General features: G+C 40.4%; 1 protein-coding gene across 1 annotated transcript in view; it reads right to left on the bottom strand.

Moving 5' to 3' along the window:
* usp43a (ubiquitin specific peptidase 43a) overlaps window positions 1-16,215 on the bottom strand; it is a 117,016-nt gene that overhangs the window by 93,768 nt on the left and 7,033 nt on the right. The window contains exon 2 of the mRNA XM_028604538.1: window positions 11,825-11,980. Coding sequence (XP_028460339.1) covers window positions 11,825-11,980 — 156 coding nt within the window. The remainder of the gene's footprint in view (window positions 1-11,824; window positions 11,981-16,215) is intronic.

Genomic DNA, 16,215 nt, shown 5'->3' with positions numbered 1-16,215 from the left:
AGCATGAATCAATCGCTGCGCTAATGTTGCTGCCACTTATGGATCTCCTCTGTGTCTCTCTCTGTGCAACTGTTTTGCCCCCTGAGAGGACATAGTTAACATTTCATAACCTCCTGCAGTATGGCATTTCAGCCACAGCGCTCCTCTGTAGGGCTGCTCCACAGCGGGTATGGGGGGTGGGGGGGTCCCTACTTCAGAACCCTTTGCTCGCAAAATCGGACTACTCTGGTTTCTACTTGCCTCTTAGGTTACTTCGTTCTCTGCACAGAAATGAATATACATGGTTTCTGTGATTTTCTACTGCAGGGCCAAACAGGTCTATCCAGATCCAGGTGTCTCAATTCCAATGATTCCAATCAATCAGAAGCATTTAAGCAGTGTGTATATGGCCTCCATTGAGAGGTGACACAAATGAATACCAAAGAGCTGGGCAACTTTATTCACAGTGCAAAGTCAACAACTTTGTGTCATCGCAATACACACAGCAGCACTAACCCCATCAAAGAATCCAAATTTCATTTCTGCAGAAGAGTTGCAAGAGAGTGGGAGTGACAGGGGATGAGAAGGCCTACTCAGTCATTCAACCCTCACTAGCTGATAGATTGAGACATTACGTCAAGAAAGAGGCTTAAAAAAGACATTTGAACAGGCTGAATTATGGATGAAGCCGTTGCAAGAAAGAGAAGTCAGAAATATATGTTGAGAAATATTAAACAAACAAAAAAATAAAAACAAATGTAAGTCCTATTAGGAAGGAAAGGATAGCACAGGGAAATTAGCTGACCTTGTCCACTCTGTCCAGACTGTTTCACACTGATGAAAAATAGAAACTCTCAGAATCACTCCTAAAATTGACATTGTACATCTTACTTACATAGTCAGGTAATAAGTGCTGAAATTAGGGTTAGTGTTGTGAGGGCCTAGAAGCAATCACAGCAACAATATGCTTTAAGATTCCTTTTCCAACATCAAACATTTTCGCGACATTGCAACAGTAGCCCCCCTGTTTGAGAAACCCATCAAAAAGAAAGACTTGTCACACAAAAAAAAGATGTCTCTTTCAAGAAACTTGCTATCCCTCTCTGTCAGAAGGAATTTGTGGCATCTCTGAAATGTCACTTGCAGTTACAATGGGGTTGCTGGCTGAGTGCGGGGTGGTGGCTTTGGCTAGCCTGGTTAACACCAGACCCTTCACAGCCATAGACAGTATATAATGGACCAATAGACCCCGTTGCTCTGGACGGAGACCAGTGAAGGCTATTAGAAGCACTTTTCCGGTGATGGCCAGCTTTACTGCGCAGCCTCCAACTGAGAGAATGTGACGTGAGCAACGTGTCTGAAAGTTGTAAGTCCTCTGGTAGCTGTGCCAAGAGAAATCTCAATCATTCCCAATCTTACAGATACGGAGACTGTAGGTGTATGTAAGGAGATAACATGGGCACAGGCTAATTATTGATCACTAACAGGCTAGTTAACATTAGTAATTAAACCTAAACATCTCATGTAAGTCGAAACTGCCTGCGAGCTTCTGCTGTACTATACGGTAATTCCTCTACTATGCGACAGTAAGTCACTTGGTTATGACACAATCGTTAGCTTATTTTTACAAAAACGTCTGCTACGGAGCCATAACGTGAGGTACAAGGTAATGAAGCCTTTTATACATTGTCGTGTTTCTTTGGAACTAAACAACAGACAAATAGAGTCTTTAAACGCTTCAGATGTAAAGATATTCGCAGTCAAGTGACATAAAAAAAAAATGGCGGTCAGCGGAATGCTAACAGGAGGTGATGGCCAGTTAGCAACAAAATGGCGCCATGATGGCTCGAGTTCTGAAGCGAAGCTTACCCCCTTGTTCTCAGCTGTAACTGAGAGTGGGTCTGGGAAAGGTTCATTGACAGTTCATTTCCAAAGGGGCGTCACCAACGGACGCCACTCAAATGCCTCTGGGCTCATTGGATAGTCCTTCAACCAATCAGACCAGCGATATGGGTGACGCTTTTCACATCCAACAAAATAAATGTGATTTTGGTTTTTGGTGTGGTCCCTCCACGCCCTACTTTCTCCTTGCAGGTGTTGCATATTGCTAACTTGTTATCTTCTGCACACACGCTGAAGAATTTCCAAACAGCTGACATGTTGCAGGTTAATTCACGAGGCTCCCTACATGTGCAAGAATAGCGCGGACACGCGCTTCACACCACACACGGCGGAGAAGTTGAGAGAAAGGAAAAAGAGACTGTGTCTCTGTCCGTGTGTGCGTGCGTCCTTGAGAACTGTAACTCGTATAACTTATGTTGTCAGTTAATTCTAGCATTGACCGGTATAAAATCGGCATATGTCAGACTGACCTGCCGGTCCCTGGTCTTGGTGAAGCACGGCTTCGGTAGCCGTCATGTTGAATGTAAACAAAAAGCTGCTCGCCGTCGCTGCGCTATCCTCGTCGCGTAAAGCCCGCCTCAACGGTTGTGATTGGTGATCGGTGAAGGGTGTGGGCGACCGGACGGTGACTGAAGAGCTTCACCACAGAACCACTTCACCTGGATGTGACTTAAACATCAGGGGAAGGACAGGAAATGGTCACTCTTCCCCTCCATCAGTCATTTTTATTTACTTTCATCCAGCATCTGGGAAGCCTCACAATGTCTCTCCAAAGAAATAGAATATCAGAATTTTTCTGCCTGTATTTTATACTTTAAAAAATAAATGTCTTTATTTATTTATACAACATTCAAAGACAGGCAGTCAGAATATCAAAACAAAACACAAACCTACATCATGCCAGGAGGATTGCGATTAAACAACAAATAAATCAGTTTATGAAGATATTATAGTGAGTACATAGATTAATGGTTTTAATGAGTTCATTTTCAAAATATATAAAAAGATGGTTTGTGGTTGTCAAATTTAGACTTATGAATATGAAATTTAGCGAGTAACAGTATCAAATTAATGATTAATGATGAATTAATGATGAATGATTAATGAAACAATACAGTTTCATATGACAGGGAAAATTCAGTTGTGTTGGGAAATAAACGTGCGGACATCTTGCCAAACAACACAGGAGACAGGACAGGACCAAATAGGTGACATAAATCTTCAGGAGCCAGTTTACTAAAGGAACAGTCCACATTAATGTCCTTTTTGTATCTTTGTAGAAATACAGATATTTTAAAGCTGAGCACCAGATTTGCTTCCAATTTAAGTCTGGAGTGAAGCTATTCCAGTAAGAAACCACATTTTGAACAGAGGCAATTTTTTTTTTTTTTAAATAAAGCACGTATATCGCAGTTATTAATGCTTTTTTTTTTCGACGAGAAACATATCTGGCAAATTCTAGTAGTGACAGGGTCTAAAGGCCATAAGTTTATCTCAGTTATAATCAGTTCCTAAGCAGTTGTGCAGCACCAGAGAGTATTGCATCAAAAATGATTGCATATTCCTTCGGTGGGCTAGGAATTCGATATTTGTCTAGAAATTTAGAGTATGACAACAAATCGCTACTGGAATTAAGGAGGTGAATAACCAGAAACATTCCATGGTCAAACCAGTTTTCTAAAAATAATGATTTGTGCTTGTATAATATGTCTCTATTGTTCCAGATATAGTATCTGTGTGGGGAGAAGTATTAATTATAAATTAAGGATCAACTTCTGTGACGTCATCTATGATGTTGTCCTAGGTGAAGCGAAAGAGGAATTAGGTTTTATTTCAATTCAGTTAACCTGTGACCAAGTAACTATCAATACATTAGTCTGTAGTCTGCCTTTCAGTGAAATAAAGTTTGTTTGCAAGTTCTAAGTTCTGAATGAGTTCAAAGCTGTTTTTAAAGTGGTCTGCTTTATGTGTTAAATATTAACAACTGCTTCTCGACGCTCTCTCAACAACTATACTCTGGAGAAAAACAAAGTTGTTTAATTGCTTATTAAACTTGAAATATTTATGGAACATTTGCATTTTTTCTGTTACTGTCATTCTGCAACAGCAAGGAGTTACTTTGAGTTAGTTTTATAGTTATTTAAGAGGGTTTTTTGCTTAAAGCTATGGTAGTTTCTGTCGGCCCCCTGAGGAATTCTAAGTAATGACAACAACACTGTCAGCGAATCCACGTGACGCAAGCCTTCGGCAATTGCGCACCACCCCCTCCCCCACCCCTAATCGACGCAGTTGCTAGTAGCGTTTATCCCATCAAATCAAGGAGGACACAGAGGTTTTGGTAGCAAATTCCTAGCAACTTAGTTGCATGGCAATAAACTATTGAATCTAGAATAAAAAAAAAAAAACATAGACTCTTCAGAAGAGGTAATTCTCTTGTAATTTTTATGTCCTCTTAGTTTCCAAAGCTGAACGCTTCGGTCGTCCTTTCTCAGCGGTGACATAAAACCCAGAGCTTCCATGCGCGAATGTCACCGGACTAAACCATTTAGTAAACATATAGCTATAATGAGAAATACAGAGAGAGTTTTGTGGAGCTGATAATTATTCTAATTAGCTTTGTATCAACTCATTTGGCAATGGCTTGAATGTAACGGACGTTCAGTAATATTAAATAGTTGCACACTAGAGCTTAAATGTTGTTCTATAACGCCTCTTTGTAGTTCTACAGTATAGTCACTGCAAAGGACAACATGTCAACAATATTTTCTGAATTATTTCATAGGTTTTGTTAGAAAAAGCAGTGCCACAGACTATTTATTTTTACACAAAACAAAATTATGTTTTTGACTGAAACAAAGAAGGTGGATGTGATATCAAAGCAATGATGCGGTGATGACGGACACAGAAACGGGAGACACCAGATCAAGGACTCCTAACCTCTCCCTTTCACCGTACCTGTCAACTGATTCATTCATTCCTCTCCCCAGAGAATATGAGCCAAAATCACATGGAGAGCTATCAAACTCATTATTTCTGTCCCTGTCGAAAAAAGAGCACTGACCCGATTTCAAAGTCCATGCAGTTGGTTCCGGGGCCAGGGGATTTTTTTCTCTCCCTCCCTCCACAGTCAACCCTCCTGGGGCAGAGAGGCCGACCACTATCGACATTTAAAATGGAATAATGCATACATAATGCTTTGGCACTGGTGAATGCGTGCATTGGCAAACCTTGTGTCCCACTACTGTCCAAAGGGTGAGATGGATGAGGTTTTAAATGTATTTGCTCTAAATCCCACTTATGGAGGGCCTGAGGCAAAATGTATCTGTGCTCAATGTGCTCACTCAGTGAACATTGGGAAATGTATGCCACTCTCTGATAACACTTAAGTTTGTTGGTTGGGTCATTTCTTTTCTCACCAACAATATCAGGATAGTTTTGCCAGTGGGTAAACGCAGACCTCTGGGTACTGGCGCTATTCATCTGCATGTCCGGCAGTACAGAAACTTTTCCTTAAATTACCAGCTAATGCTAGCTAGCTAGCTAGCTTGGTTGGCAAGGTGCTACTGAACTTTTATCTTCAATTTTAAAATAAATGGAGACCATAATTTACAAAATGAGCATCACGCTGTATTGAAGAAGACTTGAAACTAGCGATTGAGACCATAAACTTGTTGGGAAAAAGTTAAAGAAAATAAATCAAGTGAGCAATAGGGTCATTATCTCATAGACTTCTATACAAGCCCACCTCTTCTTGCAACCAGTCGAATTGCTCCCAGCTGGAAATTAGATAAAATGCAGCTTTAAGGCACTTCTGCATTGGCTTTAATTTCCAGACCCGGAAGCTCTGTCCATTATTTTTCAGTCTATGGGCCTAAGGGGAGAATGTAATGCACCAGTTCTGAGTGTGATTCTGACCTTTAACATCATGTAATCTGCCTGGCTCATAGGCAGTGGCAACATTGGGTCAAGAAAAAGCCTCTCTCACTTATAGCTTCAGCTACACCTCCTTTGTTTCTGACTTACTGGAAGACAAAAGCTGCTAGTTTGGCAACATGTGAGCCAATAGAATTGATATTAATCTGATCTTTTCAGTGCTTCCTAAACAAAACCACAATGATTTTCTTATGTATCTAAATAACTATTGTCACACTGTTTGTCCATCGATGACAGGAAGAAAAGAAAGAGGATTTGAGATGTTATTGTGCACAAAGATTTCACTGTGGATCAGTGGCTTTTGTTAGCCGGTAAGGAATGCGGTTGATGTGGTGCCAGTGAGGCGAGAGGGAAACCAAGCGAGTTTGGCGAGGTCTCATTGAAAGGAGGATTAACATTTCCGAGCTGCCTCCGTGTGTGTTCACAGTCTTGTGTTACGTAATTGGGTGAAGCTGCTGGACTGGTCACACTGCTCGTACAGCAGGTGTGCAGCACAAACAAGTTTTCTTTTTTGCAAAGGTAAACATATTCATAATTTACTACATCATACATTAGCTTGTACACTGATTTATCAGTTTACTCAGTGTTTTGTCCACCTCAATTTACATTCATGTTAATTTGTGTGAAGGGAGATGAGCTGCCTCTTTTAGTCTAAAGGGAATCCAAATAAATCAATAAATCCATCCATCCATCCATCCATCCATCCATTCTCTAAACCGCTACCTTGTTCAGGCTCACAGGGGACTGTTGACACTTGCATTGGACGATTTATAGTGTCACCTGCCACCTAATATTAGCTACACAGACACATATCCTGAATCAATAAATAAATATTCAGATGTGTCCATACTGTCTCAATGGAGGAATGTGTCACTAACAGATGCACATCTGTCTTCACCAGAAAACAGCATATGCAGACAACATATGTTTTCTCTCTTATCCTGACAATCAATATAAAGCTGTGAGCAGAGTAAAATAGTAAAAAAAACTAAGAATATGTACTTGTTTTAAGAGGAACTCATTACACCTGTTCCCTGAGAATTGTAACACACCTCCAGAGAAATAATCAACAACAGGAATAATAATGAGACCGAAAAAATGTCACAACATTAGGAAGCTGTCAAAAATGTGACAAAGAAATAGGTAATGTGCAGGTTGTAAGAATAAAAATGTAGTTACTACAATGTAAAGCTCCTTAGGAGGTCTGCTGTTAGCAGACTATTTATCTGACAGGCATACTGTTGTTAAACTCCATCAAACAGGCCATTGAAGAAAATATAGGTTTAGAAACTAAAAAGGCAGCCTAGGAAAAAAAATACACATCCCAAAATGCAGAGTGCAGTTTAATGACAGTGTCCTCAAAGGACGTACATGCATTTCAAAATTTCATGTTTTAGTCACACATACAACATTTCAACTTAGTTAAGTCGATTCAAAAATACAGGACTTTGCATGAGAAACAGTCTGAAGTCTATGTGTAGGCAAGAGAAGAGTGAGGATGAACTGGAGGCTGAGGTGATCTTCACTAAATGTCTGTGAGATGGACAGGGACAATGTTGACACGGTTACGTTTCTGTCAGCTCAGCATAACCCTAGATGCCTGTTTTCCAGACTCTGGTGACAGACAAAGCAATCAAAGTCACTTTCCCGCCTCCCTCTTCTTTAACAGCTCAACTCAGCCACCACTCTTATCTTATTGTCTGACAGTCCTATCTGCCACCTGACTTCAATAATCATCTGACTTGTAAAAGGTTCTGTGGAAAGAGCTAGTGTATAGTCCTATTTCTCTCCTTATTCATTGTACCCTTAACATGGTTTTAAGTGAATCAACATTGGCAAAAGTATTTTTGGCAAAGCACTAAAAGATATACTTTTTGATAATATAAAAAGAAAAAAAAACGTGTGAGAGTGAGGGGTCATTCATTATTTTCAAGAGATTCCTGTAGCTAAATGTTCTAACATTCCAACATCCCCTTCCCCAGGTCATTTGCATGGGTCAACACACATCAGGCAACCCTCCTTCACTATCTGGGTTGGACACAGGTCAGACGGTGTATGGCTTTAAAGTAAATAAGAGAGAAAGAAAGCAAATATAAGAGAGAGAGAGAGAGAGAGAGAGAGAGAGAGAGAGAGAGAGAGAGAGAGAGACTAACACACACACACACACAAATATCCCAGTTTTAAATATCTGTACATATTTATATCTAATGTTAAATTTATGTTAAACATTTTTATTACAATATACTTTGTTTCATATTGCTTAATAACTTTTGCTTTTATATTTGCCATACAAATGGATTTATAAAATGATATACACCCATCCTATTATTGCGTTAATGTACTTATAACTGTTTATTGTGTTTTGTCTGATGCTTTGGCAACATTGTTATTGAAACTTGCATGCCAATAAAGCCCCTTGAATTGAGAGTAAGAGAGAGAGAGAGAGAGAGAGAGAGAGAGAGAGAGAGAGAGAGAGAGAACTAAAAAGAGCACAACAAGAGGAAACGTAGATGGGCAGGTTAGACTGACACTTAACTTTTATTTGGGAATTATTCAATGCAATCTAAATGTAATTCTATGGTTTATTAATAAAGTGTATGAAACCACACTGGGGTCTATGCCAGCTTAAGTGTGTGTAAATGTCTTATGTGCATATTAGTTTATGTGTGTTTATGTTTGTTGGAGATGTTTCGTACATAAAAACCAATAGAGGAGCAGGTCATCTCCAGTTTTCACATTACATCAGCAACATAAGCATGAGTTCACTGTGCTACATGAACGAAATCAATTTACGGGAAGGGGGACCAGCATTTTCATTTATTTTTTTATTTTTAAATCAGACACATTCCCCCTGGTGTGAAAAAGCCAGTGATTTTCTTCTTCTCGGCCTCATGGCAGCAGCGGGGGAAAGCCGGCTTTATAATACCATGATTCACTGGCATCCTAATGAGAGCCACAGCTGTAAGCTGTTTATGTGGCATAAAGGCGGTCTCTATTAGCCCTGCTGTCAGAGAGGGGGAGCTGGGTATTGGGTGGCAGCGCTGAGATAGTTCAGCTTATAACAGTATTCATTTACTGACAGGACTGGAGGTCATCAGCTTGCAGCGCATAGAGGCCCAGAGTGGAAGCAGAACAAGCCGCGCTGCCGCCAACCTCCAGGCCGACTGGGAGAAAAAAAGAGGATACTTGGGATACACGATGAAAGGTCAAAGAAATCAAATGTGTGGAACTACTCCTACTACTCCTTCCCGACTGCAGTAGGACAACAATCACTAATGAAGCTGAATGTCACTTGGTACATAATGAAATTCAGTAAAACAATAAATAGATTCACATGATCTGATAAAATACAGTAAAACAAACATCGCCCTACCCATTTTCAAAGCTGTATGGTGTCAGAGACAACACATTAAATGAATAAACTGGGGCAGATTAAGTGATTATTTTACAACTTGCCCATAGTCACTACTTGTTCATAGACACTGAAGTGCTTATAATTTCACGGTTTCATCTTAAATCGGTGTATTGTGTTGTGTATAACCAGGCAGTAAGGGGTCTGTCTGAAAGCATCTGATTGACATATGGCCAGAGAGAATAAACAGTAAACAGAGGGAACAAAATTCAAGAACAGGACCAAAAAAAGACTGCAATCTCCTGTTATGTATTGCTGTTTTATTAATGTGTATTTGTTTATGTCTATGTGACTTTCAGAGAAATGCACTTCAGTCCAATATGGTCCAATACAATAAATTGACCCACCAAATACAAAGTTTACTGGCATTTTGGTGCTTGGCAACTCTAGTCACGATGAAAAGCCATCAACTCAGTGATGTGTCTGCCCTTCATTCCTTCTCACTGCATCACGTCCAGTCCGCGCTGCTTTCCAATCGCAAGGTTGCGAGGTCAACGTCCCACATCAGAGACAAAAACACTTAGAGAGAGAAAGAGAGAGAGAGAGAGAGAGAGAGAGAGAGAGAGAGAGAGAGAGAGAGAGAGAGAGAGAGAGAGAGACAGAGAGAGAGACAGAGAGACAGAGAGACAGAGAGACAGAGAGACAGAGAGAGGGTTCGGATGCTTGCCACTTCAACAGCTTCTCCTTTTACATCTCACAGGACAAGAGTCACTGCACACAAAGGATCATTTCAGAGCACTCAGAGCGCTGCAACGATGACTCTTCACAGAGCCAGCTCCACATGGAGCTCCATTCTGTGGGATTTACTGGTACTGAAAAGACAAGACTACTTCTGAAAATACTGGTCTTTTGTTAACATGAGTGTAGTTTCTTTGACTAGAATTAAACAAACAATGAAATGCTGTTGTCATCATTTTACAAGACTGACCATAGTGCGCTTTAGAGAACAAGGTGGGAATTGCATCATACAACTGTATCCCAAACTAATGCACTGCTCCAATTAAACAACGGCCTCAGTGTTACATGCCACGTGATTCTGCACCTGAGCTTAGATCATAATGGCACTTTGCTGTCTACAAAAGCAAATGTGACCGGTTTTCATGCAATGTGAACATGCCAGATGGAGCAGAAGATTTTTGTAAGAAAGAGACAGAAAAAAACTGAATGAGTAAAAGAGACAGGCCGGGAACATCAAACCAAGTAGAATATCAAACATATTCCTCTTGGTTTCTTCCCACGTTGTTATTGGCTGATCGCAGCTCTTAGAAGTCATCTTTATATATCTCACAAAGAAAACCAAACGTGTTTGAGGAGACTAGGGTGTCTGGGACGGCTCAATGATTCGGTTCAACTGTGTCCGTGACCTGCTCACATTTAACGAGCAGCAGGAATGACAGTCAGCACTGACTCGGCTCCAACGTGGGGGGAGAATGCCTCTGTTCTCACAAACTTGTAAAGGGCACCAAAAGCTTTGCTTTCGTCTCCCTGAGCCCAACTTAAGTAGGAAGCTGGCTGTTGTTAGCAGGCAAGGAACAAGCTCTTGTTACCTGCCAAAATTAAGCTGAAAAACACTAACAAAGTGAGTTACAATAGTCATCTTGGAGCCAATATCCTCAGACAGTTTAGCACTGCTGCTGAAAAGGTGGGTTATTACTCTGGTAACGCTGCTGTTTATTACTGCACTATGAAGCAAGATGTGTGTGTGTGTGTGTGTGTGTGTGTGTGTGTGTGTGTGTGTGTGTGTGTGTGTGTGTGTGTCTGTGTGTGTGTCTGTGTGTGTGTGTGTGTGTGTGTGTGTGTGTGTGTGTGTGTGTGTGTGTGTGTGTGTGTGTGTGTGTGTGTGTGTGTGTGTGTGTGTGTGTCCGAGACAGAAAGAGATATAGGAATGAATACATGCAAGCAGCTACAACTCTTAATATGAAGATCAAGTCAAGTATTATTACAAAATGGTACTGAAATCAAAACAAGCTAGCAATAGCAGTACCTGCATTGACTTTGTGTTTGAAAGGGTGAACCCGCGTTGACCAAACCAGCTTCGTGACCCAGGTCATGAGATGGGTCAGACAAGGGTCGATTTCAATATGAATGGCACACGAACAGGGTCGTTAACAACTAGAGCGGGACAAATGATGTCATTGGTTGGAAATGTGGGTGCCAAGTCGTGATGCAATTGTCAGAGGTTGCCACAAAAACATAACAAGTAGACATTAGATATTACTGTGCTTTAGAATGTAACCGCTGTGAAACATTTAGAAAATAACAAAATAACTTATTTCTCTCAGTCACAGCACTGCTGCTCTCTATCTCTCTCTCACTCTCTCTCGCTCGCCGGAGACACACATCTACAGCCGGCAGTTTAGTGTGGTCATCAACCCGTTTTGACAGGCTTGGTTTGAATTGACAATAATAAACAAAAATAAAAGGGTTAAACACGCGTCAGACAACCTTGGTCCAACCCTGGTCACTGGTGTGAAAGAGGTATTAGTAACACATTTCACATTCAGCATTTCTTTTCAGCCACATCAACGCAACAGCAGTAAAAAGAGACCGGCTCACTGCTGCAGAGCCTACGGCTGCTAGTTAATGATGTGGACTCACCTTAGCGTTGGCTTTGGTCTTGCTGCTGCTGCTGTTAGTGTTGTTGGGGCTATGATTAGCATCTTCATGAACTCTGTCCAAAAGCCAAAGGAGGAACTCAAGGGCATCATGTTGAGAGTTTCCCCGAAACTGAGAGCCGTACTTGGCCACTATGCTCTGAGGAGAGGAGAAACATCACAATGAATACTTTGGGTGATATTCAAGTCATTAAATACTGACAAAATTCCTGACAAAACTAGGCCCTGATGACATTGAACACAGGAACTCATACAACTCATGTACTATATGTTAGAGTTGGATCTGTTTGGAGCACTCAGGGGAGAGATGGAGAAAAGCAGGGACATTTCTCTCTCTTATCATCACTTAATGCAGACTCTTTTAAGAACATCTGCCAGGCATTACTTGGCTATGATAAGATCATGTATTAAAGTCATTCACAATTCTCTTTGGACGTTGAAAATAAAATGGGAACTTTTTGAAGAATAGAAATCGGAGGCAGAGCGTACGAACATACCTCATTACATGCATCATACTTCGGAGGACGTATGCAGCACATTAAGCCATCCTTCAAAAAACATTTAAAAAATGTTCACTGTATTTTCAGAAAGGGCTGCAAAAACGTATTATTTTCTCGGTTAATCAATGTATCTGTTGGTCTAAATAATGTCAGAAAATTGTGAATAGTGCCTATTGTCATTTCCCACAGTCTGAGTTGCGATCTTCAGGAGTCTTTCTATTTGACCGACAGTCCAAAACCCAAAGATATTGAACGTACTATCATGTATGACAAGGAAAAGCATCACATCCTCATATTAAAGAAATTGGAACCAGCTAATGTTTGGCATTTTGGCTTGAAAAATGACTAAAATAATTATCTGATTTTACCTAACCTATACATTAACTTATCTAGCAGATGTTTAGTTGCATACTTATTTTTTACCATTTTATTTCATCAAATTAGCAAAGATGAGCCACTTGTTTTGAGTGGTTACGGTTACCCTACCTTGTTGTAAGTTCTAAAACATACCTGACAAGCCATTACATTTAGAATAAACTGAAGGTCAAAGTTTCACTTAAAAATATTGTCAAGTTCTCAGGGGACTTTACTTCTGCCCAAACTCGAAAAAGGCCTTGCAGGGTTAAATGGAATCAACTCAAACGGCTTCTTCTTTCACCTTCCTTCTTTGTTTTATTTAGTTAGTTTCCCATGTTCAGTTAATATCGAGGACACATCTCAGAATAAGGCAGATTACTACACTAATATCAAGAAAACTGACACCCAGCTTAAACTTTCAGCACAAATTAAATTGTAACTGTAGTTGTTTAAATGATGTACTGATATTGCTATATTGGTAGCATAACTGCATCAGTAAACAAAATCATACACATCAGTCCTTATAAACCATTTGTGGTGCCCAATCCTATTTTAAGAAATTGTTCTTCAAACACATTCATACACTGCATACCAAACAATGACTCACACAGAGGACATCCAAAACCCTGACAGATGTTACTAGAAAAAACTGCCAGACTGTCTAATTCAATTATGAGGAAGGAGTTGTGACTTCATGAGTCAGACGGAGAAGATGACACGCAAAACTAACGACGGAATTAATGCTACACTCGGTGGCTACTTCTCTCCATCGCTCTCCCTCTCTGTGTGTGACTGACAGGATCCAGCCTCTGCTCCGTACCTCATTAAAACCCACCACATTATACCTGCAGTATCCCAGAATCTAAATATAAACACGGGAGGGAAGGCCCCCCTCCACCTGACGGAGACAGCCCACTAATAAGCTTCATTTCTATGAGGGGGGACTGACAGGGGATGGAGGGATGAGGGACAGATGGAGAGAGGGAGCGGTGGAGTAAGGGAGGAGAGGAGTGAGGGAGGCACGCTGGCGGAGTTTCAACAGACCTGCGAGTGTTTTTCTGTCACTCTATCAAAAAGGACGGCACTGCTATGGCTGGCCCCGAGATGAAAAGTGAGAACACGGAGGCAGCACAGTTTCTCAAAGCTACTCAAAAAATAGGAGGGGCAAAAATACCAAGGCAAAGACTGTTACCAAGGTTACGGTGAGTCTGGGCACAGAAACCTGATGGCATAAAGAGGTTATGACTTCATTAAGATGAGGGGATGACCCCTCCACTGGCCTCATGTGCTGTTTTCTCCCTGTGTGTGTATGTGTGTGTGTGTGTGTGTGTGTGTGTGTGTGTGTGTGTGTGTGTGTGCGTGTCAAAGCTAGAAATGGCAATTTTGCTCATGTCATTTTGCTCATCTCTGACATCTGCTGTCTCTCTGAGTGTCTCTGGTGCCACACAGCCTCAAAGGCATTTAAAAAGATTTGCCAAAGTGGCAAGGTTGTATTCCCAAGCATCAAGTCTGTTTTAATTGAATTCTTGAAAAGGGAGAAATGAAAGGAAGAAACTAAATTAAAGCAATGACATGGTGAAGAAGTGTTAGGAGAGACAAAGGAACAAATTGCAGGTTAGTCAAAATGTCGAGTTCTTCTGTAAACGCTGGCAGGGTTCAAAGCTGACCTGAGCACAGCTCTGGTGGGATCTTAAGTGTTTGTTGAGCAAACACTTGAGAGCTCGTCGAAGAGAGGATAAAGGTGGGCGTAAGGGTCAACTTGAGGGAGTCTTTTGTAAGAACTATTGATCAGTCTAGACCAAGGATCTGATTCTCAACCCACCCGTCCCGGATTGGTCCTGACCTGATGTGGTTGGCTCAGGCTATTTTTCTCTTAATTCACTTCGGCTTAAAGCAAGCTTTGTTTCATTTATTTATTTCATTCAGTTATTTTCCATTGGATCAGAGCATGTGGAACAAAACATATATATATATATATATATATATATATATATATATATATATATATATATATATATATATATATATATATATATATATATATATATATATATATATTCTTTAAGATTAACAATATTAAGTAATTTTTAAAAAATCATACAGAACATACAATTACAACAATACAACATACATTGGCATGGTTTTATGTCGGTTAGCCTAATAGCTGGTTTGATTTGCATTGAGAGATGATTTTATGGAAAGTACCCCATGCCAATCTCTAGGTATGGTGAAGGGTATGTGATGATGTGGGGCTATTTTAATTCCAAAAGCCAAGGGAACTTTATCAGGATGCATAGTATCCTGGATCCATGAAATAACTGGCCTTTAATAATAAAAATATGCATGCCTCTATAGGAATTTAACAAAGGGGTGTACTAACAGCGGTTTAGACATTAATGGCTGTGTGTTGAGTTATTTTGAAGGGACAGCACATTTACACTGTTATACAAGCTGTAAACTTAATACTTTACATTGTAGCAAAGTGTCATTTCTTCAGTGTTGTCCCATTAAAAGATATGAAATATTTACTAAAATGTGAGGGGTGTACTCACTTTTGTGAGATACTGTGTGTATATATATATATATATATATATATATATATATATATATATATATATATATATATATATATTTTGAGGGATTTTTATAGTTTTGTTTGTTTTGGGAGACAATCAAAAGTCTAGTCCAGAACAAACGGAGCACAGGAGTACACGGATATGTTGCTGGCAATTACTTTTGATTTGATTTTCTGTCTTAGGAAAAATAACAAAACTAAAGAATCAAGGACTACTACCATTTCTACAAACAATGAAGAAGAAAGCATGAAAGAAAGATAACAGAATGACAAAAGACAGCAATAAACCTGCGGTCTCCACAGCAGGGGTCATGACCTCCCAGCGGTCAGCAGAGATAGGGCTGCACTCTAGCAACATCCCCTGCTTCCACACCCACACGTCTGTTTTAGTGTCCCGGCTTGCTACCCTTGCTTCACCTCACACCATTACCCCGTTGTACCATCACCAAATCCATCTTCCTACTCTGTAAACGATGACGCATCAGGAGTGCTGGCAGGCCAGGGATTTACTATAAACATACATTAAGAAAATGCCCCTTCTGTCTCTCCCTAAAAAAAAACATTTCACCGCCTCACCTCATCGTGGTCCAGCCTGCCAAACGGGCCTGGATGGATTTGTCGTTGACAGACAGAGAATTATACTGACAAATTATGACAGGGCATGACCTTAGAGAAACTGCACACACTTATTTCACACACACACACACACACACACACACGGCTGGATAGAATCTGTCATTACTGGCTGCAACATTTGCTGCTTCATTTTTCAGCGGCCTGGTGTTGCCGGCTCATCTCTGGACACAGGAGAGTCATCACTAATAGCCTCCACTCATACCAATCTCTACCCCCCCCACGCTGTGTTCCATCTATCCTTTTTCTGTCTTACACACAACCTTCAAACGCAAACTTTATTTTTTCCCGTCTTTCTATAATCTCTTT

Source organism: Perca flavescens, chromosome 2, assembly GCF_004354835.1.
Source record: "Perca flavescens isolate YP-PL-M2 chromosome 2, PFLA_1.0, whole genome shotgun sequence".
In the NCBI taxonomy this organism is placed as follows: domain Eukaryota; kingdom Metazoa; phylum Chordata; class Actinopteri; order Perciformes; family Percidae; genus Perca; species Perca flavescens.
The sequence above is the reverse complement of the archived record's forward strand: the minus strand, read 5'-3'. Positions and strand labels throughout refer to the sequence as shown.